The following is a 25,121-nucleotide window of genomic DNA, read 5'->3' as shown; positions in this document are numbered from 1 at the left end:
CTGTAAGTAGTAACCTGTCAGAGAAATCCCTCCAAAATGTAGTTTGCTATCCGTCATGAGTTGCCCTGTTTTGGGTTATCTGAATGTCTCACACAAGACGAATGGCTATAGAGGTTGTTGGGAGCGCACTGAGATTGAACAGGCCAGGCGGTGGACCTGTGAATGGCCGTCTTGCCACTTCTGTTTCCTGTATGTACGGCAGGGTAAAGATTACAACAGGAAGTCTGTCTGTGGATTCTCTTGGATGTTCTTTATTTACACTGTTATAATCCAACTGTTAGAGAAGTCTTAGTATGGTAAAGGCCTATTGATCTGAAGGTTGTTTGTCAAGTTTCTGTTGTTTGGGGCACCTAATGCCAAGTTCACACTACATGACTTTCCAAGTCGTCAGGTCACTGTACAGTTCACACTACACAACTGGATCTCTTGTAATCGGGAGTCTTTCAAGTCAGTGCGGCTTTCACACTACACGACTGATCGGTGATAGGGGGTTTCACACTACACGATCTATCACCAACTGGAATCGCAGGCGAGCTTCTCTGGTCTCCCAAACTACGTTCTGTCACGAAAACACACGCAAGAAGTGATGAGGGGTTTTATGATACCACGTCCAAAAATGCATGTCAAGTAGTGAGCGATCAAAGTTTGTACGCTGATGTGCAGTGTAAAAACAAGTAGGAAATTAAGAACAACATGGATTCTTCTATAGTGAATTGGAGGTTAATAAATATTTTTGCAGTGCAACGTTGGAGTTATGTTTTGTAGAGAATGATAAGGTCAGAAATACTGTAAAACTTGTGTGTATGTTGATGTATTCTGACATAAACTATATTATACCCCTGTCCCACCTTTTTACAACTCCTCCCCTGCTTTTCCCCTCACATCGTATCTTGCTTTCTCATTGGCTGTTTGACATAGCACTCATTGCCAGTTGGGCAACTCAGATCCAGATATTTGACAACCTAGATATCTCTCTTCAGTCGCCGAGCGGGATCGAATTGTTGAGTAGTTCACACATAGCAATTGAGAGCCGGGCTTTGATTGCAGAGTGAACGCTGAGTTGCTCCTGAGCTGGCAAATCTAGCGCGACCAGTCGCCGAGCGAAAATCAGGGCAAAAATTGTGTAGTGTGAACTAGGCATAACGTGCCTGCGTCACACGTAATCGTTCCTTATTCGGAAACTAAATGTGATGTTCCGTATTTTTATCAATGGGAGAGAAATGCTGCAGATTAGACTGAGACAGCGCGACATGTATGAAACAGAAGGAAACTGCTGCTACCGTGGGAATTAGAAAGCGTTTGCTTATTACTTTAAGTAGTGTTCACTTTTAGTCTTAGTAACGCCGTGTGTAGGGCGAAAGTAAAGTAACACAAGCAGGGCCGGCACTTCTCTCACTGCCCCCCTAAGCAACGAAGTCCAGAACCGGGGCTGCATGTCCGTGTGAAGATGGATTATGTAAAAATGTTGTTTGCACTGTTCTTTATGTTGTTTTGCCTAAAATATGGTTCTGATTTATATGAATTGTTTAAGCCATTGAACGGGTCACCTTGGCCATCATCGCAACAATTGCCCCCCCTGAGAGATTTGGCAGGAGCCGTCACTGGTTCTGACCATCGAAGAACAGCATGAAAGGGAGCTAACAAAGTATGCAGAGAAACAGAAGGACTACAGTCAGCAATTGTAGAACTACAAAGTGCTTCTATATAGTAAGTGGAGCTGATAAAATGGACAGTGAGTGTAGAAACAAGGAGGTGGTTTTAATGTTATGGCTGATCAGTGTATATTAACATGCATGTTGTTAACTCAAACACCTGGGTGTCATTATTCAGCCTGAATAGCATTTATCATTGTTAACCTTTTACACTGCCGTTGTCATAAGCTTCTTACACTTTTTAAGCTTTCACATCTGTAAAAAGCATGACAAGATACAACACCATCCATTATTAGAACAGGCTATGACATAAGCGCCTATGCACTAATCATTCTTCCTCATCTCAGCTCCATAATGGAACTGGATTGAGACGCTTACCCCCACCGCATTGCTGGTTTATCTGTTTACTGTAATGCTGGCATATTGATCGCCTCCTTTCAGATAAGCTGAGTGATTTACAAAAAAGAACAACTGCGGAGATGCTGCTGGAATATTACGCCCCTGGGAGGAGAATTCCATCTTGTTAGCATTACATTAATGGGCTAATTCCAGCGTGAGGCTCCGTTAATGTCCCTGCGCTACGCTGCGGCTCAGAGTGAAGGGTTGGTCTGCTGGGGAGGAAATGGGGGTCGAATGTCTGGAGCAGGAAGGTCATTACATTTGTGAGTGACTGGGTTAGTGAGTGGCAGGCGTAGTGTGGTCAACAACCTGGACGTTAACCCGCAGACGTACTGTTAAATTCTACAAGATGAGGATGTAAAAATGGGCTGAAACAATTACTCCTCTACATCCTGCTGCAGGGATGATCTTGTTCATTTAAGTATCCTGTTTTGCAAACATAGAAATCCATCCATTAGTGTTTTTTTTTTTTAACATCGACCATGTGTAGTTTGTGTGAAAATAATAAAAAATAAAATACAATTTTGTTGGTATTGTAGAAAATAGATAACCTGTTCACAATAACCTCACTTATAACAAGCCATAGCCTAGTGGTTAAGGTATTGGACTAGTAATCAAAAGGTCACTGGTTGAAGCCCCACCACTGCTAGGTTGCTGCTGTTGGACCCTTGAGCAAGGCCCTTAATCCTCAATTGCTAAGACTGTATACTGTAACTGTAATGTAAGTTGCTTTGGATAAAAGCGTCTGCTAAATGCCGAAGGTGTAAATGTAAATAACAGAAGTCTCGATTAGTATGAGCGTTGTTGGTGCAGCCTATTTTAATGGTTTCAAGTCATAACCGGACTGTTTGTTTTTGGTCCTTCAGATGTCTTCTTACGTAACCCAATTATGGTTTAGCTTCAGCTCATTTACATTTTCAAAAATGTTGTTGTTCTCTTAATAACAGCAAGCATTCGTGATTTATTTTTGCATTTTCTCCCAATTTAGCATAGTCAATTTGTCTTCCGCTGCTGGGGATCCCTGATTGCAGTCGAGGTGGGTATATTGCTGCTCACGCCTCCTCCGACCTGCGCTCGGCCCTTAGCTGAACCCTTTTTCACCCATGCACTCTGCACAGGCGTCTCTCTATCTGCCAGTCAGGGTCCTTACACAGCGTTTAATGACCCCACCCACATAGTCTGGTCATCCTGCCCTAGCAGAGACATGTCTGCTGCAGGCACTGCCAATTATGCCCGCTAGATGGCGCCCAGCCGACCGGTGGCAATGCCGAGTTTCAAACTGAGGAGTTCAGAATCTTGGCGCTGGTGTGCTAGTGGAATATCTCGCTGCATCACCTGGGTGCCTAGCAGTTGAGATTCCGAAACAGCAAAGTTCCCCCACACCGTCAGTCTACCACCACACGTTTTTTTAAGCTTCTTATGAAATTTACTAAAATTGTATTCATTTCTAGACCTAGTTTTTATCAGAGGGTGGAATTATATGATTATATGATTATATGATAAGTAATCGATGGCAAATTAGCTTTTATGGGAGCAGTGGTGCTCATCCTATTTGGAAACTAGAATAGCCATTTTCTGGGGTTGTACAGTGATAGTCTCTGTGTGTTTCCTTCTACCTCCCTAAATTATGCCAAAAAATTTTACTGCCATTAATTACCACATTTTGGGTGAAAACAGTCTTATTACAGTGAATTTCAAAAGTCAGTCTATGGCTCTTGAATGTGGCACTACCATGTAATTTAAGTGTAAGGTCATGACTCATGAGTGTAAATAGGACACGGTATAATAGAGTTAAACTGTCTTTTGCAAAGATTGAACAGTTCAGTTGCTGTAGCAGTTGAAGAAATCTCTACCCAGCATGCCGGGACCAAAGGTGCTCTGTGTCTCTTCATTTACGGCATTTAACAAATGCTTTTATGCAGAGTGATATACAGTTGTGACCGAACTAATACAGACAATTGAGGGTAAGAGACCTTGCTCAAAGGCTTGCAATGACAACCTGGCATTTATGGGTGGGGGAGGGGTTTATAAACTAGTGGAGTGGGGGGGGGGGGAAGCTAAATTAGCAGCTATGGTATTACAGATGTGAACTAGCCTTTTTATTGGAGCTAAGTGGTTCAGTGTTACCTCAGAAACAGCATGAAAACATGAGGACGCCAAAAGCACAACAACTAAATCTAATAGTAAGCCAATTCCAGAAACATTTAATTTGACGATTGTTTTCTGTGTTTTAAACTTTAAGCCATTGTTTTGCTTGTGTTATGAAAAAAACCCTCCATTGTTAACAAGTGGGCAAAGCAGCGCTCAATTTGATCACAGTTTATTGCTTACTACACCTCAGTACAGTTTAAGGGCATAGTAAATAAAACTATACCTACTTTATCTAAAGACGTCATGTCGCCTCACAGTAAAAAGGTCATAGGTTTGATCTCCAGGTCAGGCGGTCTGGGTCCTTTCTGTGTGGAGTATGCATGCTCTCCCTGTGTCTGCATGGGTTTTCTCCAGGTGCTCCAGTTTCCTCCTACAATCCAAAGACATGCAAGTGAGGTGAATTGGAGATACAAAATTGTCCATGACTGTGTTTGATGTGAAACATGTGATCTGATGAATCTTGTGTAATGAGTAACTACCGTTTCTGTCATCAATGTTACCAAAGTGTGTAAAACATAACGTTAAAATCCTAATAAATAAATAAATAAATAATATCTATAGACATCATTATAATCGCTAATAATCATTTGAATTAAAGTGTTTTAAAGAACACTGGGATGTTGATATAATCGGAAATTAAAATCTTAAATATTGTAGGTCAGAGCTTCTTAGCATTTGTCTCAAGGTGTCTCACTTAGTCTGGAGAGAGTGCTGGATCCCTGGAGACAGGACATGAGAGCACATAGATTAAGCTCTAAAGTGTCTTTTTCTCTCATTCTTTCTCACCTCTCCCCCTGGGATGAAGAAGTTTACCTGATTTGGAGATGTGTCTGTAGGGCAGAAAACACATCCTCCTGTCACTGAAAAGGAGAGTTGGGTTTTGAACCAGTTGACTGTCAGCACAGTCTCAAATACTCAAAAGAAGACTGTAATTAAGTCACAGCTATCAGTGGCGACCAGCACACAGAGGGATGGAAGGGGTCACTTCTAACCGAATTTTGCAAATAACTCCCCGGAAATCAGTTCTTCATGAAGACATTTAAAACTTTTAGAGAGGTCAGCGGCTCTGTTAAAAGGCTTGGAAATGGAGAGTGCTTTGCGAGCGCCGGCTCAGTGTTTCAGCATCCTGTGCCGTCTCACTTTCCAAGTGCTGATTCCGAGCACCGCGGTGGTGCCACACGACTTAATGTGCCTAGTGAAAGTTTTTTAAGCAAGTGTGCTTTTATTTCAGGCTTCCATTATGGTGCACGCGTGTGTGCGCGCACGCATGCATGCTGCTAGGTGCGTGACAGAGCACCCGAGACTTATGCCCTGCCGTTTGCCGAACAACGGGTGGAATGGACGTCTTGGAAGGAGTCTTGATATCGGAAAAGATCAACGGCAGAATCAAATTAAATGTCATTTGGATTGCAGTGAAAGAAAGGATTGTTTGACAAGTGCTAGGCTAAGGATTTGCTCCTCAGCTTTTCGTTTTGGCTCCAGCATTTTATTTCCTCTAAGGCCCCCCCTTTTTTTTCACTTCCTTTCCAAAAGCAGGTATTGCAGCCAGGCTGAATAGTTGTTCAGATTTCTGTGTTTTGCGTACGTCAAGCCTGACTGGACATATAGGAGAAAGGGGGGAGATTATATTGTGAGATTGGGAAATGTGAGCTCCTGGCTCAGGTCAGGCTATTTCCTGGTTGATAACCTGGTTACAAGGGGGTGCAGAAAATGATCTTTACATGTTGCTGCTGCTTATCCACCATGGATTTAGACATGGTTTCTCATCATTTACTAATAGGGATTTGGTGCTTTATTTATTACAATATGGGATTTGTACTAATTTACAATTTTCCCTGAAAAAATAGAAATTGAAAATTTTAATGGTTGACATTTTGGTGTTTGATTAATATTTATTTACCTATTGACAGAGCATTTTGGCCCACTTCTCTTTCCATTTCTTTTCTTTTTTTTTTTTTTTTTTTTTTTTTTTTTTTTAGTTTTGCTTAGATATTGGAATACGTAACCCTTTAATGGTTTGTTTGGTGAGCTTACTTTAAGTCTCATTACTTGGGTAAAATAGCTGTATTGAAATTATCTTGTTTGGGCCATATCTACGGCTGATTCTTACAATTTCTCAGAACCCCGAACTGTAACACAAGTTTGAAAGTGAAACAGGAGGAAAATCCAGATGAACACAGATACATGTGGAGCTTTCAGAGTGAATCTGACGGTTATTCCACACAAATGCAGTTTCGTCTCATATGCACACTTTGATGACGTATTACCGCACCGCTCAAGTCGTCTGAAGCACTGAACAAAGTGACTGTTCATTGTTAATTTGAAATTAAATAAATAAATTTTTTTAATGCATTTTCTCCGATTTAGCACACTCAATTTTGCCTTTCGCTGCTGAGAGATACCAGATTGCGTCCGAGGAGAGCACGTCGCTGTACACGCCTCTGACACGTGCACAGCCCTCCTTTTCTCGCCCCTGCATTCTGCACAGGCGTCTCTTATGCCAATCAGGGCCCTTACACAGCATATGAAGAACCACCCACCCACACATAGTCCGGCCCCCACCCTGCAGATATGGTGGCCAATTAGTATCTGCTGCAGGCACTTATACCTGCATGGCGCCCAGCCGACCGGTGGCAACACCGAGTTTTAAACCAAGGAGTTTAGAATCTCGGTGCTGGTGTGCTAGCGGAATATCCCGCTGTGCCACCTGGGCATAAATACATTTTTAAAAAATAAGCTGAACACGTTGAGTTTAAGGGAAACGTTGAGTTTAAGGGTACAAATTTCTCGACAAAGGGCGTTAAGTTTGTAAGATTTTGAGTTTAGGGGACGTTGAGTTACAAGCTACCACTGTATACATTTTTAATCTAACAGCTGAATAATCATCCATGAAAGTTGCATCATTTTTGTGATCATTTCAACTGTTTGGTGGGGGCTTATTCAAAATACTGTGTGCACTAGTAAAAAATATTATTTGTTTGTTGTTGGTATAGTCCTAAGCAACTATGATGCAAAGAAATACTTTTTTAAACAGTATTTTCTTAGTAAGATCATTAAAGGGTTAATAGTAAAATTCTAAAATCTACCATAATAACCAAGACTTGATGTAAAAATAATAGCTAACCCAACTATTTAACTAGCTTTTAATAATCTGTGTGGGCGGCATAGTGGGTAGCACTGTCGCCTCACAGCAAGAAGGTCCTGGGTTCAATCCCCAGGTGGGGCGATCTGGGTCCTTTCTGTGTGGAGGCTGCATGTTCTCTTCGTGTCTACATGGGTTTTCTCCGGGAGCTTTGGTTTCCTCCCACAGTCCAAAGGCGGGCAAGTGAGGTCAATTGGAGATACAAAATTGTCCATCACTGTGACTTGTGAACTGATGAATCTTGTGTAATGAGTAACTACCTGTCCTGTCATGAACGTAACAAAGTGTGTAAAACATGACATTAAAATCTTAATAATAATAATAATAATAATAATAATAATAATCTGTGTACTATTTATCAATGAAATGTAATGTTTATTTGGTACCATTACTTTTTACTATGGATGTTAGGGATCAATTCTACATTCTGTGAACGGTCTCTGCTATGCTCCTGGTCTTTGGAAACAGCCGTTTCACAAATTTCTTACAGAGGTGTTCATTATCTACAAACTGAGTTTTTATGTTGCATGCATAAGGGGTATAAAAGCCTTCTAAATGTCACTACTTTCTTTTCTACTTAGTGTATTGTTGAAAGGATTTGCTTTTTTCTTTTGATTTAATGGAATTCTCAAGTATCTTATGGATCAATTGCATAAAGTCTGAAATGACGTATCTAAGGCAAAAAGATAAAAGCCAGTCCCTATGTGTAGTTTTTTTCTTGCCTAGTCATTTGCCTCTTGTCTTGAGGATACCCCATGAATTTCAGAAAGGTTTTCTTGGGCCCAAAGGTCAATTGGTAACCAGCCAGCCATCAGGCCACCCAGGCTAAGAAATATACCTCATGGGCATGATGTGCATGATGTACAAGGGTGCGAAGGTGTGACCGAGGTACGTTATCTAAAGCATTCGTCTCATCGGGCTAATCAGGAGTTAGGACTGCTCAGGTGTCCGAGGTTAAGCTGGTTAGAGTAGGTGAGGAGATTACTGTGCTCGTTATCTGCATCTCTATCTCGGGCATGTATTCCTTATCCCTTCCTCTTCATCTCGCTCTCCATCTCTTAAAAATCTTTCTCTTTCTTTTTGTTTCTTGCCCTTTCTCACTCAGCACAACCTCCCTCCCCCTCCCTCTTCTTCTATACTCGATGCTCCGTCAGTGTAGGGTACCTCTGGAACTTAATCCTATGTCTACAAGATAAGGCTTCATTATGGCCAGATTAACAATGCGCCTGTTGTATTTGGGGGCAGCTCGCAGTCTGGTGGCAGAATGGGCACTGCTTTGTGAGTATTGTCAGAGTGGCATTCTGACAGAAAATTCAGGAATGCTTTCTTAAAAATACGGATAGCACATATGGGTCAGCGATGCATTCTCCCTGAGTAATACGATAACAGCTACAATGGCACGTTTCCCAAATTGCTCATCAAAATCTTTGACACAGGCTGTCATCATCAGATACATGGGCCTGGTTTTGGGTGTCATGCTAATCATTTTTAGTTAGACAAGAGCTGACTGAAAAAATACCCAGCTTAGTGACAGCTACATCTTTCTTGGAAGATTTAGATTTTCTTGTTTGCATCCAAAGTCCTAGCACAGACACAGATAATCTTAATTGCCCATCATTCTTCTATGTTCTGTGCTGTTTGGTTAGTTAGGGGATACTGAATCACCATCTCTCAGACACATGTTGATAAAGGTTTTAGCAATGAGCACCTAGAACTAGATATGTTGCCCACATAAAAAATTTTGGGACTCAGAATAAAAGTGATGTCCAATAGATACTGGGTTACCCTTCAGGCCGTACATATTTGGGGGTCATATTTGGAGTCTACTGACAGTTAAATTGGGAATCTATATGCTTCTTATCAGAAAGGTACAAGGTGTTGTGTTTGGTTGATTTTTATAGCGTAAAATCACTAATTGGCTTGACATTTTGAATTAAATCTTAATAGGGCAATTTATTTGTAGTATGAAATTTGAGCCAGTTAGAATTATTATATTTTAAAGCAAACTGTTAAAACTTAAGTATTAAGTTCAAATTAAATAAAGTCTGATTGACCCTAATATGTGTATTACGAGGGATCCTTAAAAAGTTTCTGCACTTTTATATATTGGTTGGAAACAGTGAGGGTGGGAGGAGTAGTAATTGGTCGTGTCTGATAGACTGAGAGAGCTTATAGTCCGGATTTAGCTCCATCTGATTTCCACCATTTTGGACTGCTCAAAGAAGCTTTAAGGGGAAGAAGATTTTCATGTGATGATGATGTGAAAGCAGCAGTGCATCAGTGGCTACACGCTCAACCAAACACATTTTTTGCTGATGGCATTAAAAAAAGTTGGTACAACGCTGGAAAAAATGCATCGGAAGGTAACTGTAGAAAAGTGATGTCATTTGTTTTTGAAACAGAGTTTAAAAAGTGTGGAAACTATTTGAAAAACCCAGTACAATACCCTTACTGGACAGCCAGGATTGAGTAAAACTATAGAAATATTTAAATAACACCATACCTAGAAAAACGTACACAGCACTGGCTTTAAGTAGCGTTGCTGTACTATTGATCCCTAAAGATTGAGAGAGTAAGAAATGGCACTTTTGTGTCCACTGTACTTACTACAAACTATTTTGACAAAGGTAGCAGATGACTACAGCCTGTCAGTTTTGTTTGCCTTTATAAATTCAGTGCAGCAGTGAAAACTGTACGCTGGCCTTAATGCTCATAATTGCTCCAGGTTTGTTGGAGGTTTATGCAAGCTCTGGCGGTAAGTTATGGGATTTAGCCAGTCAACAGCTGTTTTGCCCTATAATGAGATTAGTGTAAAGAAATTAGTCGTGTGCTCTTTAATCTGCTGTTTAACCGTGTGAGCCACCTGAGGGCTGCCCTGTCCCGCTGCCGGATCCTCCTGCATTCCTTCCTACAAACGCTCCTATAGAAGGAATCAGATAACCTGCTCTTCAGGAACTCAGTAAATGTGCACCTAGATCAGGTTCGTCATGCATTTTGCATAGGTTTCATTATGTCAGTCTTTCTGAGCCAAACCAAATGAAGTCTTAAAGAAGTCCAAAGGAAGAAATCTTTATCTAAGTCAGTTTATTTGATTTTAATTCTTTTTAAAGTTGTATAGTGCATGAATTGAAACATGTATGCACTAATTATGTCTGTTTAACAATTGCTTGTAGGTGAAGAATTTGTGCAAACCAGTTTATGTTTTAGCCCTTTGTCTGCTGGCTAAACCGCTAATATGTTGATTCCTGCCTTTAAGCTTTCAGTCCAGTACTTGAGAAGCTGATGTGAACCCTGACACCTTAAAGCCTGTCATTCAATCCAAGTCTGGACATGTGACACCACCACCTCTTCAAAAACCAGCCTAAAACCAATATGGATCCATCAAATATCTTGACAAATGCTGTGGAGGTTCATACCTGAAGTAACTTAATTATGTTATTGTTTTGTTTATTTTAAAAATCAGAACGTTCCTTTTTCTTTTGTTTGTGGTGGGACCCATTTACATTTGCAGCCTTTAGCAGACGCCTTTATCCAAAGCGACTTACAACTAAGACTGTATACATTGCAAGCAATTGTGGGTTAAGGGCCTTGCTCAAGGGTCCAACAGTGGCAAGCTGACAGATGTGGGGCTTCCGAGCTACCCTGGGACCAATTTACATTTGTGGCATTTAGTAGATGCTTTTATCCAAAGCGACTTACAATTATCACTGTATACAATTCAAGCAATTGAGAGTGTTGAATTGAGAACAGTGACAACTTGGCAATGGTGGGGTTTAAACGAGCAACCTTATTTTTACTAGTCCAGTACCTTAACCACCAAGCTACCACTGCCCAAGGGGAAATTTATGGGAAATTGAAGTATACCCCTAAAATGAATTTATAATACATAACTGAACTATTAAAAAACAAAGATGCACCACATGTGTACTGGCTCAGGAAAAGGTCATAAATTGAATGTGCACAATGTGTATTTTTAAGCACCGAGAAAAGATCATCAAAAGTACATCTTGGTACCTTAATTTCTGTGCAAGTGCATTTAATAATTTCGTTTGCTTAAGAATATTCACATTTATTTGAACCAAAGTGGATTTGAAGTTCTACAATCAGGGCTCTTTTTTCCCCTGGAAAATCAGTGAGTCAGATGCGGTGCTGGTCGGCTGCCCAGAGTGCACAGTTCGGAGGGGATCTCATGTTTCCCTCCCCGTTTACTGAACAGAGCCTGCAGTATCACTCCACTCACCCATAACCATCTCTGCCTCCCTCCCCTTCTGCCTGTGGTTCTGTTTCACTCCTCAATAGATAGCTTTCTATCAGTGCAAAAGAAACACTACACTGTTCTTGCTCTTGCAAATCAATGTTCCATGTGCTCACCGAGCGAGTGATTTTTAAACATTGTACATAAATTGAAGCAGATCTCAGTCAACACCCTGCCTGGAACGTTTATTGCTAGTTTTTCAGAGGTGAGAACATGTCGATTAATAACCTAAAAAGGTGCACCCGATTTTTATAACAAACAGCAATTGAGCGGCTGAAAAACTGCAAAGCTTAGAATGATGTGTGGAACACTTGGATGCCTTCCCAGGAGTCTCGTCAGATTGCCTGCCCTATTTCATAATACTCGGCTGACGCTTTTACGTCGCTATGCAATAGCCGCATCGCTATCTTCCAGATCTGCCCGTCTGCGGTTTAAATATACACTCCTGCTTTTGTCTGCTGGAGGAAGTTATCGACAAGGCCAAGACGGACGTGGCCCGCCATTGCTATTTTTATTTCCTAGGCCAATAAGGTTTGGCTGAAAACGCCGAACAGATGGCGACGGTTGCGGTACGTATCAAAATGTTTACGGCTGGGAATAAACACAGCCTACTTTAAACCAGCAAAGTCAGATTCCTTTCGTCCACACCATAGATAGGGCCCCGCCACTCTGCTTTGGGTTAAAATATACAGTTGTCAGAAAATATTAACTGATGAAAGGAGGGAGTGGGGTGGGTGGAGGAGCCGCCAAACCTGGAGTGGTGTGACTGGTCACTTATCAGCAGCATTAATCTTCTCTTAGGCTGGTGTGCAGCAGACATAATACAGCGGACTGACTGACTGCTGACTGGCCTACAGGCGCTGACGGGTAGTTTCTTATCTCTGTACGGGGAGAAAAAGAGGTAGAAAGAAGAATAGGAGTGGGGTGCAGGGGAAGACAGGACAGAATTGGGGATAGAGTGAGTTGGAGGGGAAATAGGCAAAGGGAGAAGAGAAGAAAAATAGGCGGACAGATTGAGTGGTCTGTTCCAGCTAGTCCCTCTTCTTAAACTGGCTGGAGTGAGGTTTTTTTAATACCTCTAAAGTAAATAAAACAATTTGTAGAAGGTTAGGACCTATTGGATGAATTCAATTAACAAATACAATGGCTTTTGGGTCACATTTTTTTATTAAAATCATAGACTTAACAAGTATTTTTAAACAAAACAATCTGACATTTAATCCAACCATATTTTAACAGCGCTATACACCGATCAGCCATAACATTAAAACCACCTCCTTGTTTCTACACTCACTGCCCATTTTATCAGCTCCACTTACCATATAGAAGCACTTTGTAGTTCTACAATTACTGACTGTAGTCCATCTATTTTTCTACATACTTTTTTAGCCTGCTTTCACCCTGTTCTTCAATGGTCAGGACCCTCACAGGACCCCCTCAGAGCAGGTATTATTTAGGTGGTGGATCATTCTCAGCACTGCAGTGACAATGACATGATGATGATGGTGGTGTGTTAGTGTGTGTTGTGCTGGTATGAGGGCTGCAGGAGTTTTTAAATATCGTGTCCACTCACTGTCCACTCTATTAGACACTCCTACCTAGCTGGTCCACCTTGTAGATGTAAAGTCAGAGACGATCACTCATCTATTGCTGCTGTTTGAGTTGGTCATCTTTGAGAACTTCATCAGTGGTCACAGGACGCTGCCCACGGGGCACTGTTGGCTGGATATTGTAGGTTGGTGGGCTATTCTCAGTCCAGCAGTGACAGTGAGGTGTTTAAAAACTCCATCAGCATTGCTGTGTCTGATCCACTCATACCAGCACAACACACACTAACACACCACCACCATGTCAGTGTCACTGCTGTGCTGAGAATCATCCACCACCCAAATAATACCTACTCTGTAGTGGTCCTGTGGGGGTCCTGACCATTGAAGAATAGCATGAGAGGAGGCTAACAAAGCATGCAGCTGATAACATGGACAGTGAGTGTAGAAACAAGGAGGTGGTTTTACTGTTATGGCTGATCAGTGTATAACATTACTGTATAAGCTTGACACTAGCCTTTTACATCCTAAATTTAAATTGTTAATAGAAGGTAATAAAGTCCCCAAAACTAAAAAAATATATATATATTTAAGACTCCACTTGTACTGAAACACCATGTGTTTGCACCTACGACTAATGCCAGCTCAATAGCAGTTAGTTATTGAATTGCCAATAAAAGTTTCCTGGCTATGGCATGCAGGCATCAATACTGACACAGGTCTCCAAAACCCTGCAGCTAGCTAGTAACCCTGCCTTATAACTAACGGACTTGTTGCTTTTTTAGTCATTTTTTCCAAATAAAAACATTTTATATAATTACCAAATACAATCCCAAATTTCCAGAAAACTTTAGATGTTTTGTAAAATGCAGTAAAAGAAAGAATCTAGAAACTTCAATCTTTATTTCCTGACAAAAGTAGACAAAAAGGTCTCCAACATTTTAAACACTGTTAGAATGTGATGCCTGCAACAAACTCAAAAACAGTTGGGACGAGGGTGTGTTTTCCCATTAACGAGACTTTTTAATGGTTTGGTAATTGAAGACACTAACTGTTGCCATTTTGCAAGGGAAAATTGTCTCTGTCCTTTCTTGATATGAGACTTCAGCTGCTCAACAGTCCTCTCTCCTTTATGCTGCACCATACATTTTCAATAGGAGACAGATCTGGACTGCAGGCAGGTCAGTCAAGCACACACTCTGTGTCTATGAAGCCACACTGTTGTAGTGTGTGCAGATTGTCTTGCTGAAATAATGGAACCTTGATGGCAACATGTGTCTCTCTAAAATCCCAATATACGCCTCGCACATATGTAAGTCACCCATTTAATGGAAACTGATTGACCCCCATACCGTGACAGATGTTGGTTGTTGCACCTTTCACTGATAACAGTCTGAATGGTTCTTTTCATCTGTGGTCTGGAGAACTCATGTCTGTTTTTATTCAAAACCAAGTTAAACTTCTGATGATCTGACCACAGCACAGATTTCCACTGTCTTTTGGTCCATCTGAGATAAGCTCAGGTGCAGAAAACTTGGCAGAGTTGTTGTATATAATTTGCTTTTCACGATTCCCTAAATCTTTTGACAATGTACAGTAGATGGTGAAAGACCTAAATAATTTGCATTCTTGCGCTGAGAAATGTTCTTTTTAAACTGACTGACAATTCTCTTATGGTACAAAGTGGTGAACTATGACCCATCGTTGCTTGTAAAATCATTCCTTTATCTGTTATCAATTAACCTTCTTAATATGGAACTGTTCAATACACTGTACCTTTAATATTCTATTAACTTGTTACTCTTATTTAATCTCTGTCCCAACTTTTTTTGGAGTGTGTTGAAGGCATTAAATTCTAAATAAGTATATATTTACAAAATACAATGATCAGTAAAAACAGTGAAATGTTTTCTTTCTACGTTTCTCGGTCAAATAAAAATTCAAGAAAAATAACAAACCACAGCTTCATTTTACACAATGTCCCAACTTTTCTAAAAATGGAGTTTGTATATAGGCTATATGATATTTATGCAAACTTACACACTTGTTTACCCATGACTAATGCAACATTATTACTGACTGCTGTGTACAGAAAGTGAAACAGGTCCCCCAAAATAATACCTACCTAGTACTTGCTTTGGCTATTTGCTGCCAGACTGTTTGCTTTTATGGTAACTGTTTCTGCAAAATTGTGGTGACGTAGAATGTTTGTGTGCCTACTATTAAATTAAAAGCTAATTTATTTTAAAATGAAATAGCATTTCCTTGATATGGTGAAAAAAAAAACTGATGGAGGATGAAGAGAGGAAGACCAAATACGCACTGAAAGAACCTGCCAAAGAAATAAGGCGTGTCGACCATGAACAGACTAAAACACTATGTACTGCATGGTTTGTCAATCCATGGCTGTTGCAAACAACAACATTACAATCTCAAATGCAGTAACAATCCACATATGCAAGGACACAATTCCTCTATAGACAGAAGCTTTCAGAGCAACAATTACCACAGTGGATTCCAGGTATCTCTTACGGGGCGAAAATACTTCAGGTCAGTTGCTAAACCAACGTTATAAGCGAACTGGAAGCGGAGATATTTAAAGTCGTCCACTTTTCTACAACAGACCTGTGGTCAAATTGTAAGGTGGAGTTAAACATTGTTTTATTTGTTAAAGGGAGAGCTAAAGGTAATTGTACAATACTTACATATTAAATAAACAATAAGAATTGTATTTATTGCAACTGTTTTACATGTACTGATTCCATCATATATTGTGTCATTTTGTGGGGCCAAGCAAACCTTACAGTACTCAAAACCTTCACTATATACATGGTGAAATTAAAAACGTTTATATGTACTTGCAAGAGATGAAACTCTAATAGGTGGTTGTGTAAAATGTAATGTAGCGTTTTCCCTGCTGTGTTGAACTTCCTCTGTTTATCTGCTTATCTGCAAACACTAGGGTGATGGGCTTTCCTAAACTGAGTCTGATGTTTGTTTCAGGTCTCTGAGTGCTGTTGTGAATGTGTATTACCTGGCATGCCTCGGCTGCTACAGCAATTGCTTTTACGTCCTCTACAGCAACAAAATCGCCCCTCTCATGGACCTCCTCCTCCACCAACTAACGGTAGGCCTATAACACAAGCTACATGCTTTTCTGTAGAATCTCGCTTTGTTTTCTCATTCCTAAGAACGCTGTTACCCTTACTGTCGTTATGACCCTATGATGAGCTTTTATCTGGTCCTGTTTAGTGACATTTAAAAAACTGTTTCTGTTTTTACTCAGTTTGCTAGAGCAAACACATCCCATCCACCAGTCTGAGATCAGAGCCAAAAGGAACCGTCATACATACAACATCCATGCCTAGTTTACATGACTCATTTAGAATTCTGGGAAAGCACTGCTTCCAGACCCCTTCCAGACTTTGATGATGAAGTGGTGTACTCTCCGTTATGGTGTGCTCAATAGAGAAACTGACACTCTTTTGGGTCAAGGTAGAGGTTATTTTGTTAATATCTGACAGGCTTTTATAGAAATCCGCTCACTATACGGTGAGGTTTTATAGAAATCCGCTCACTATACAGTGAGGTTTTATAGAAATATACAACAACTCTTATACTGTGTGTGTGTGTGTGTGTGTGTGTGTGTGTGTGTGTGTGTGTGTGTGTGTGTGTGTGTGTGTGTGTGTGTGTGTGTGTGTGTGAGAGAGAGAGAGAGAGAGAGAAAGAGAGAGAGAGAGCGTGTGTAATTCTAAACAAATAACATTTGGTAAATCCTTGAGCCGGGCTTAGTGTAGTCTGGAAGTTCCAGTTTAGAGAAGTCATATTTCCTGTGGGTGTAGTAGGAGATGAGGGCCCTCTCTTAACATTTGTTTACATGTGAATTAGCCCAGCAGCTATTCAGACCCCTCGTGTAGGGATTCTCTGTAATTGGTAGATTTTTGGGTTTCAGCATTTTTTAAATGTTTTAAACTTTGTCACGTTTGTGATTGTTAATAAAATATAAGTATTTATGTTCTTTTCATCTTGCGGTCAGACATACATACATTAACAGTGAAAACAAGCCATGATTGTTTTTTATTTAATAAGCTATTTAATATGTGCCTCTCTGTTTTTAAGTATATTTAACATGCTCAATGACAATTTGTAAATGTTAATTTAATATATTGATGTCAATATCTCGTATTGAATGCTCTCCACTTATATACACTGATCAGCCATAACATTAAAACCACCTCCTTGTTTCTACACTCACTGTCCATTTTATCATCTACACTTACCATATAGAAGCCCTTTGTAGTTCTACAATTACTGACTGTAGTCCATCTATTTCTCTACATACTTTTTTTGCTTTCACCCTGTTCTTCAATGTTCAGGACCACTACAGATCAGGTATTATTTAGGTGGTGGATCATTCTCAGCACTGTAGTGACACTGACATGGTGGTGGTGTGTTAGTGTGTGTTGTGCTGGTATGAGTGGATCAGACACAGCAGTTCTGCTGGAGTTTTTAAATGCCGTGTCCACTACTCTGTTGGCTGGATGTTTTTGGTTGGTGGACTATTCTCAGTCCAGCAGTGACAGTGAGGTGTTTAAAAACTCCATCAGCGTTGCTGTGTCTGATCCACTTATACCAGCACAACACACACTAACACACCACCACCATGTCAGTGTCACTGCACTGCTGAGAATGATCCACCACCTAAATAATACCTACTCTGTAGTGGTCCTGTGGGGGTCCTGACCATTAAAGAACAGGGTGAAAGCAGGCTAACAAAGTATGTAGAGAAACAGATGGACTACAGTCAGTAATTGTAGAACTACAAAGTGCTTCTATATGGTAAGTGGAGCTGATAAAAAGGACAGTGAGTGTAGAAACAAAGAGATGGTTTTAATGTTATTGCTGATCAGTGTATATTGCAGAATTGTTTGATTGTTCCATGTTAATGAGCAATATTATAAAATAAACACATTGATTTTTTGGGGTCATCCCACATGACAAACCAAATCAGTCTATAAAGGACTCAATCATTTTTAAAGGGCTCTTAGGGTCTTTATAGTGCAATTCACTGTCCCCTCTTAAAAGCGTACTAAAATGCCAGTTTTTTCTGTTTGATAATAACAAAGTTTTTTTTTGAGTAAATATAGTATTTTTACAGGCCCTTTTTTGTAAAAAGTTATAAAGTAACGTCACATTTTAAACATCAAGGTAAACAAGAGTCATCCTTGCATAGGACTGAATGAATATAAGTGAATGGCTGAGTGTATAATAAACTGTGATGGGTTGGCACCCTGTTTGTGGTGATTTCCTGCCTGGTGCCCAGTGTTTCATGGTGGATTCAGACCTGCATCCACAAATCCAACCCATTAAAAGCACATGCAATGCAGTTCCATTTATATACAATAAACTATATAACGTATTAACATTAGTTTTATACTTTTAGAACTGTATTGAGTTCTTGGCTTAAGGTAAACTTTATGCAAACGTTAAATATTTTCATAATTGCTGTTTCACATCCTCAGGGGAACAAGTGCCCATTTTTATTGATCTGGAAATTGTGTCATTTAATATTATAGCATACCCTGCAACCGATATCAAGCCGTCAATAAATAAATACATAAAGGAAAAATGGCAAAATGAGTGGGACACACAGACAACAAACAAACTACACGAGATGCATCCAAATATAAGCAATAAGCCAAGAATACACCAAGGAAGACGAGTGGACCAAGTTATATACACAAGATATAGAACAGATCATACAATAATCACTCACCGATACTTAATAAAAGGAGGCAACCCCCCAACATGTGAAAGATGCCAAACACATCTCACAATAAAACATTTTCTGCCCCAGAATGCCCCAAATACACCAGAGAGAGACAACAGCTACACACACCTGGAACTATTAAAGAAACCCTCAACCAAGAAAACACAAGAGCAATCCTAAACTTCTTGGCAGGAACAAAAATGTAAACAAAAATACAAATGGACAAATAGAAACAAGAAAAATGACTTAAACATAACACAACATACAATAAAACATAAAATTAAAAAATGTCGTAAATTTGCCACCTTGATTGTTATAAATACATCCACTATAATCTTTATGCAAAGTAGGTATGACCAAGAGAGAGGGAAAAATATCTGGATTGTGTTGCAGTCAGAATTTAGCGACAAAAATTGGTATTTAATTCTGTGTTAAATTAAAATGAAATATAAACCCAAGTTTTTTTTTCCTGTGGTTACCCCAGATAACATGCTAATAACTTTTTAATATTTCTTAATGAGCACTTGGAGTTTTAACAGTGTAATTATTTACTTTTTATTTTACGAATTCTAAAATAATAGTCTATTGTTTTTGGTTTTGCACCAAGTATTTTTGAGATATCAGAATGATTAATGTGACTTGTTTTGTAAATTGCAATGTTTTATTAACATATTTTAAATTATATGGCTAGTAACAACTTTCTCCCCCTTTATTTTGTTGCAGTAAAATAAGTTTATATAAAGGCAGCACTAATGGGAAAAATAGAAACACTAAACATTACTTTATAATGTGACTAACATACACTTGATATAACTGGCAACAAAGCATATACTGTGTAAACCTTTTTGTCATGGCCTGGAACATAGGACAAAAACAGGTCTGTAGGGGTGGTTTGCTGATCTCAGATAGAATTTCATTTTAAAACAAATAAATGAAAACCCTAAAAATATTTTTTTGACTTGTAGGGTTAGGCTTAGACGTAAGGTTAGTATAGTTATATTTATTTATACAAATGCATAATCCTGTTGGGAAAACCCTCATAACTGCAGTATTAGAAGAGGGAGTGTGGGTAGTGCAGGGTAGCACTGGCGTCTCCCCCTTCCCCTCCTGTAATTAGATTTGTTGAGAATGTAGCAGGCTTTGCCTATGTTGTCAGGGTTTCTATCCACCCCTCAGTTAAAGCTGACATCTGACCATTGGCTGTACTCGTGCTGCTGCAAGCCTTTACTTCCTCACTCAGAATGACTCACCTGTGCCTAATCAGACGCCCTCTGCTTATCTAGAGATCAGTCGTCGGAGTTCTACCTTTACAGATCCAATCTAAACATGGAACAAAGATTAGCTGAAGTAATAAATTGGTAAATAATTCTTTTTGTGTATGCAAGACTTGTATATGCAATTCAGCTCTGTGTATATATAGAATTAATTTTAGATTTGTATAAAGTTTGTGAGAATTGTTACATGCAGGGTTTTAACAATACAAAATCAATATTGACATCGAGATTGCAATGCCATGTGTGCTACAAATGAAACAAAAAAAACAAAGCTTTTTTGGCTTTGTTTTGCACTGGGGAAAATGTGGACAGCACAGATTTAGGATGTTTACATACCTATATATGGTTTTACACCACCAACAGTTCTCCAAGACACCACTGACAGGATGTTGGACAGTCAAGATTTACTAATGCCAGAGGACATGAAGGCTATGACATCTGGTTCACACCAACAGAAGAGCTACTGTACCCTAAAATGTAGATAATTTTACATTTTCTTTTACCTGGTGATCAGATTAATGAGTCACAACAGAGTGCATCAAACCCCTCTGTGTAAAGAGATGCATAGTCACAGGCCAGTCAAAGTGTCAATGCAATGGAAGAAGACTAAGTGAATGGCCAGGCATGTGTGCATCATTTACCTGTGAAAGATCCTGCTGGTAATGTTTTGGAAGCAGATACCACAGGACGTCAGATGTCTTGACTAGTAAAATAACCACTTTTTACAACTGTGGTGTGCTGAGCAGTGCAAGCTCAGCAGTTAGGGACTAGTAATTGGAAGGTAGCTGGTTTAAGAACCACCACTTCCAGGTTGCCACAGTTGGGCCTTTGTGCCAAGCCCTTAATCCCTAATTGCTTGCATTGTTCACTTTCATAATGTTAACCTGCTTTGATTAAAAGCATCTGACGTACATGTGAAGTGCCGTAAATGTAAATGGTGAGCAGAAAAGCATTGTGGAACACAGAAATCTTCAACCTTTTGTCAGACACTAACAGAAATCCAAGGCCACACGCACAGATTAATTGAATATCCTTCCCAGTGACAAGATCTGAATTCAATCGGACACAGTTTGTATGCAGTACAAAAGGTGGTAAATCAGCAGCCATTGTCAAGTGCAATCTAAAATTTTGTCACCACCTTTTGGACGTTTTTAGCATTTAGCAGACGCTTTTATACAAAGTGACTTACAGTACTGTGACAGTATATTATCTAAGCAATTGAGGGTTAAGGGCCTTGCTCAAGGGTCCAACAGTGGCAACCTGGCAGTGACCTTTTGATTACTAGTCCAGTACCTTAACCACTAATCTACAACTGTCCAGTAGGGTGCTTTCCAGCATTATTCTAGGGTTCCTAATAAAATGGCCAATTAAACCATGTTTTGTATCATGCAAAAACAATGATTTGAGTAGGGTTGAACTCCTACTGCTTTACTTTGTAAACCTGTCAGAAAACTAGCTGACTCATAACCCATAAACAATCACACAAGTAATCAAAGATTGCACTTTCTGTTCTAAAATGTTGTATTTATGGAATAATGTAATTCCATAACCCTCAAATCAAAGTTTAAACCCTTTGGTTTCCCTTAAATCAAGCAATCTTCACTTCTGTGTAGGGCTGGTTACTTGATGCCACTGGCAGCACCCTGCCAGGATTCTCGTATGCCCATTGTTGGCACGCTACCACGGACGGTGTCACTCCGAGTTTAAGTGTTAGTTTATAGCTCAGAGCCGATGAATAATAGATAAGACGCATGTTGTTATTTATGTCTTGGGGGATCAGGATTCCAACCCAGTGGTATGTGCCTGAAAACAAAGAGGATGGGATCATTTCTGTTTGCCTCCTCTGACTTAATTGGACATGCTTTAAAATTCACGCTGAGGTTTAAATGTCCTGCTCTATTGTGCCATTGATATTGAGACTACAGGAGCCGATGCTGAATAAGCTCATATACATATCACTGCCAAGATTAGAGGTAAAAGCAAGCTTTGCTTCTGTAAGCTAGGCATACAGTCAGAATGAATAGGTGGAAAATCCTAGCATTGAAAAGAGCAAGTCATGATGTAGACACCATAGCCTTTGATATCACAGTCAATATTGGTGTTTTATTTTGGAAAATGTCAGATGTTGCTATTTTATTTCAAAGGCTTGACAGAGCTGGTTAAAAATGACATAACTAGCTTTGACTAATTACATATGTCTATATACACTGATCAGGCATAACATTATGACAACCTCCTTGTTTCTACACTCACTGTCCATTTTATCAGCTCCACTTACCATATAGAAGCACTTTGTAGTTCTACAATTACTGACTGTAGTCCATCTGTTTCTCTGCATGCTTTGTTAGCCCCCTTTTCACCCTGTTCTTCAATAGTCAGGACTCTCCCAGGACCACTACAGAGTAGGTATTATTTGGGTGGTGGATCATTCTCAGCACTGCAGTGACACTGACATTGTGGTGTGTTAGTGTGTTCGTGTGTGTTGTGCTGGTATGAGTGGATCAGACACAGCAGCGCTGCTGGAGTTTCTAAATACCGTGTCCACTCACTGTCCACTCTCTCACCTTGTAGATGTAAAGTCAGATACGATCGATCATCTATTGCTGCTGTTTAAGTTGGTCATCTTCTAGACCTTCATCAGTGGTCACAGGATGATGCTCATGGGGCGCTGTTGTCTGGATGTTTTTGGTTGGTGGACTTTTCTCAGTCCAGCAGGGACACTGAGGTGTTTAAAAACTCCATCAGCGCTGCTGTGTCTGATCCACTCATACCAGCACAACACACTAACCACCATGTCAGTGTCACTGCAGTGCTGAGAATCATCCACCAGCCAAATAATACCTACTCTGTGGTGGTCCTGTGGGGGTCTAAAAAGTATGTGGAGAAATAGATGGACTACAGTTAGTAATTGTAGAGCTACAAAGTGCTTCTACATGGTAAGTGGAGCTGATAAAATGGACAGTGAGTGTAGAAACAAGGGCGTGGTTTTAATGTTATGGCTGATCAGTGTGTTTATGGTGCACAGTGTGTGAAGTGTCATGGCTGTCTCAGTATGATCCCAGTAGTTATGGCACTTTTTACTGGCTATTTTTTTAAATAAATACTTTCACGTCTTACTTATTACTTTTCATTTCAGTAATTCGTTTAGCATTATTTTACCATATTTTTTTGACATTCATACCTTTGTGTTTCAGCTATACGTTCCTGAGGAGGATAAGTCCATCTTTGGGCGCAGTGTGAATAAGCAGGTGTTTGAGGGTCTGACCACAGGTCTGCTCCAGACCACTGCTACAATACTGCATTTTCTAAATCCTTCAGGACTTGAGGCTGGGAAAGAAACTTCCTGGATCTGCTTTCCTGATGTCAAGAATAAAGTAGTCGAAAATTTCAACACCCGTGCTCAAGACCTCATCAGGTCAGTCTGCATTTCAGTTCATCTTATCTACAAACCTCATTTCTGAAAGACGTTTTATGAAATGCAATAAAAACAGGACTTTGTGATCATTTGAACTGCTTGAACCTTTTGTAACTAAGACAAATAAAAGATGTCCAGTGTTTTCACTGACCAAATCTGTGCTCTGTAAATATAAACAAATTTAAAACTTAATGCCAAATTCCACTTGCAAAACTGCAACAGTTAGAGTCCTCAGTTCCCAAACAATAAAATATGTAATTAATAGGAAAGGTGATGTATGTAACACAGCAGTAAACATTCCACTGCCCCAACTTTTTTTGAAGTGTGTTGCAGACATAAATCTAAATCTAAAAAAATAATCAAGCTATTCAGTCAAAACATTAAAAGTCAGTTCTTTGTATCTTTGACAGTTCAAGAAGCTTAACAAATCACAGATTCTTTTTTTATTGCATTTTAGATGTACAAATGTTTATGGAAATTGGATTAGTGTACACCGATCAGCCACAACATTAAAACCACCTCCTTGTTTCTACACACACTGTCCATTTATCAGCTCCACTTACTATATAGAAGCACTTTGTAGTTCTATAATTACTGACTGTAGTCCATCTGTTTCTCTACATGCCTTTTTAGGCTGCTTTCACCCTGTTCTTCAATGGTCATGACCCCCACAGGACCACCACAGAGCAGGTATTATTTAGATGGTGGATCATTCTCAGCACTGCAGTGACACTGACATGGTGGTGGTGTGTTAGTGTGTGTTGTGCTGGTATGAGTGGATCAGACACAGCAGCACTGCTGGAGTTTTTAAATACCGTGTCCACTCACTGTCCACTCTATTAGACACTCCTACCTAGTTGGTCCACCTTGTAGATGTAAAGTCAGAGACGATTGCTCATCTATTGCTGCTGTTTGAGTTGGTCATCTTCTAGACCTTCATCAGTGGTCACAGGATGCTGCTCACGGGGCGCTGTTGGCTGGATATTTTAGGTTGGTGGACTACTCTCAGTCCAGCAGTGACAGTGATTTGTTTAAAAACTCCAGCAGCGCTGCTGTGTCTGATCCACTCATACCAGCACAACACACACTAACACACCACCACCATGTCATTGTCACTGCAGTGCTGAGAATGATCCAACACCCAAATAATACCTGCTCTGTGGTGGTCCTGTGGGGGTCCTGACCATTAAAGAACAGCATGAAAAGGGGCTAACAAAGCATGCAGAGAAACAGATGGACTACAGTTAGTAATTGTAGAACTTCAAAGTGCTTCTATATGGTAAGTGGAGCTTATAACGTGGACAGTGAGTGTAGAAACAAGGAGGTGGTTCTAATGTTATGGGTGATCGGTGTATCTTAAAGTACTAAAACAAATATTTAAATGGGTAACTCCTCAGTTGTTGTGCCATCTAATATAATAATATTTCTGCTGGTTTGTGCCACCACTGTGTAATTGGCTAGATTGAAGGTACTGCATGTTGCAGAACTTGTGGCCACATAGTTATGACAAAGTTAA

The 25,121-nt window shown here is 39.9% G+C and overlaps 1 protein-coding gene across 7 annotated transcripts in view; it reads left to right on the top strand.

Moving 5' to 3' along the window:
• The window catches only part of scaper (S-phase cyclin A-associated protein in the ER), a 203,992-nt gene that overhangs the window by 124,015 nt on the left and 54,856 nt on the right, over nucleotides 1-25,121 (top strand). For all 7 annotated transcript variants that reach the window (XM_062991980.1, XM_062991994.1, XM_062992001.1 and 4 more), the window contains 2 exons: nucleotides 16,150-16,273; nucleotides 23,385-23,605. In XM_062991980.1, coding sequence (XP_062848050.1) covers nucleotides 16,150-16,273; nucleotides 23,385-23,605 — 345 coding nt within the window. The remainder of the gene's footprint in view (nucleotides 1-16,149; nucleotides 16,274-23,384; nucleotides 23,606-25,121) is intronic.

The sequence above is a fragment of the Trichomycterus rosablanca genome, chromosome 1, assembly GCF_030014385.1.
Source record: "Trichomycterus rosablanca isolate fTriRos1 chromosome 1, fTriRos1.hap1, whole genome shotgun sequence".
NCBI classification, from domain to species: Eukaryota; Metazoa; Chordata; class Actinopteri; order Siluriformes; family Trichomycteridae; genus Trichomycterus; species Trichomycterus rosablanca.
This window is presented reverse-complemented; position numbering and strand designations above follow the sequence as displayed.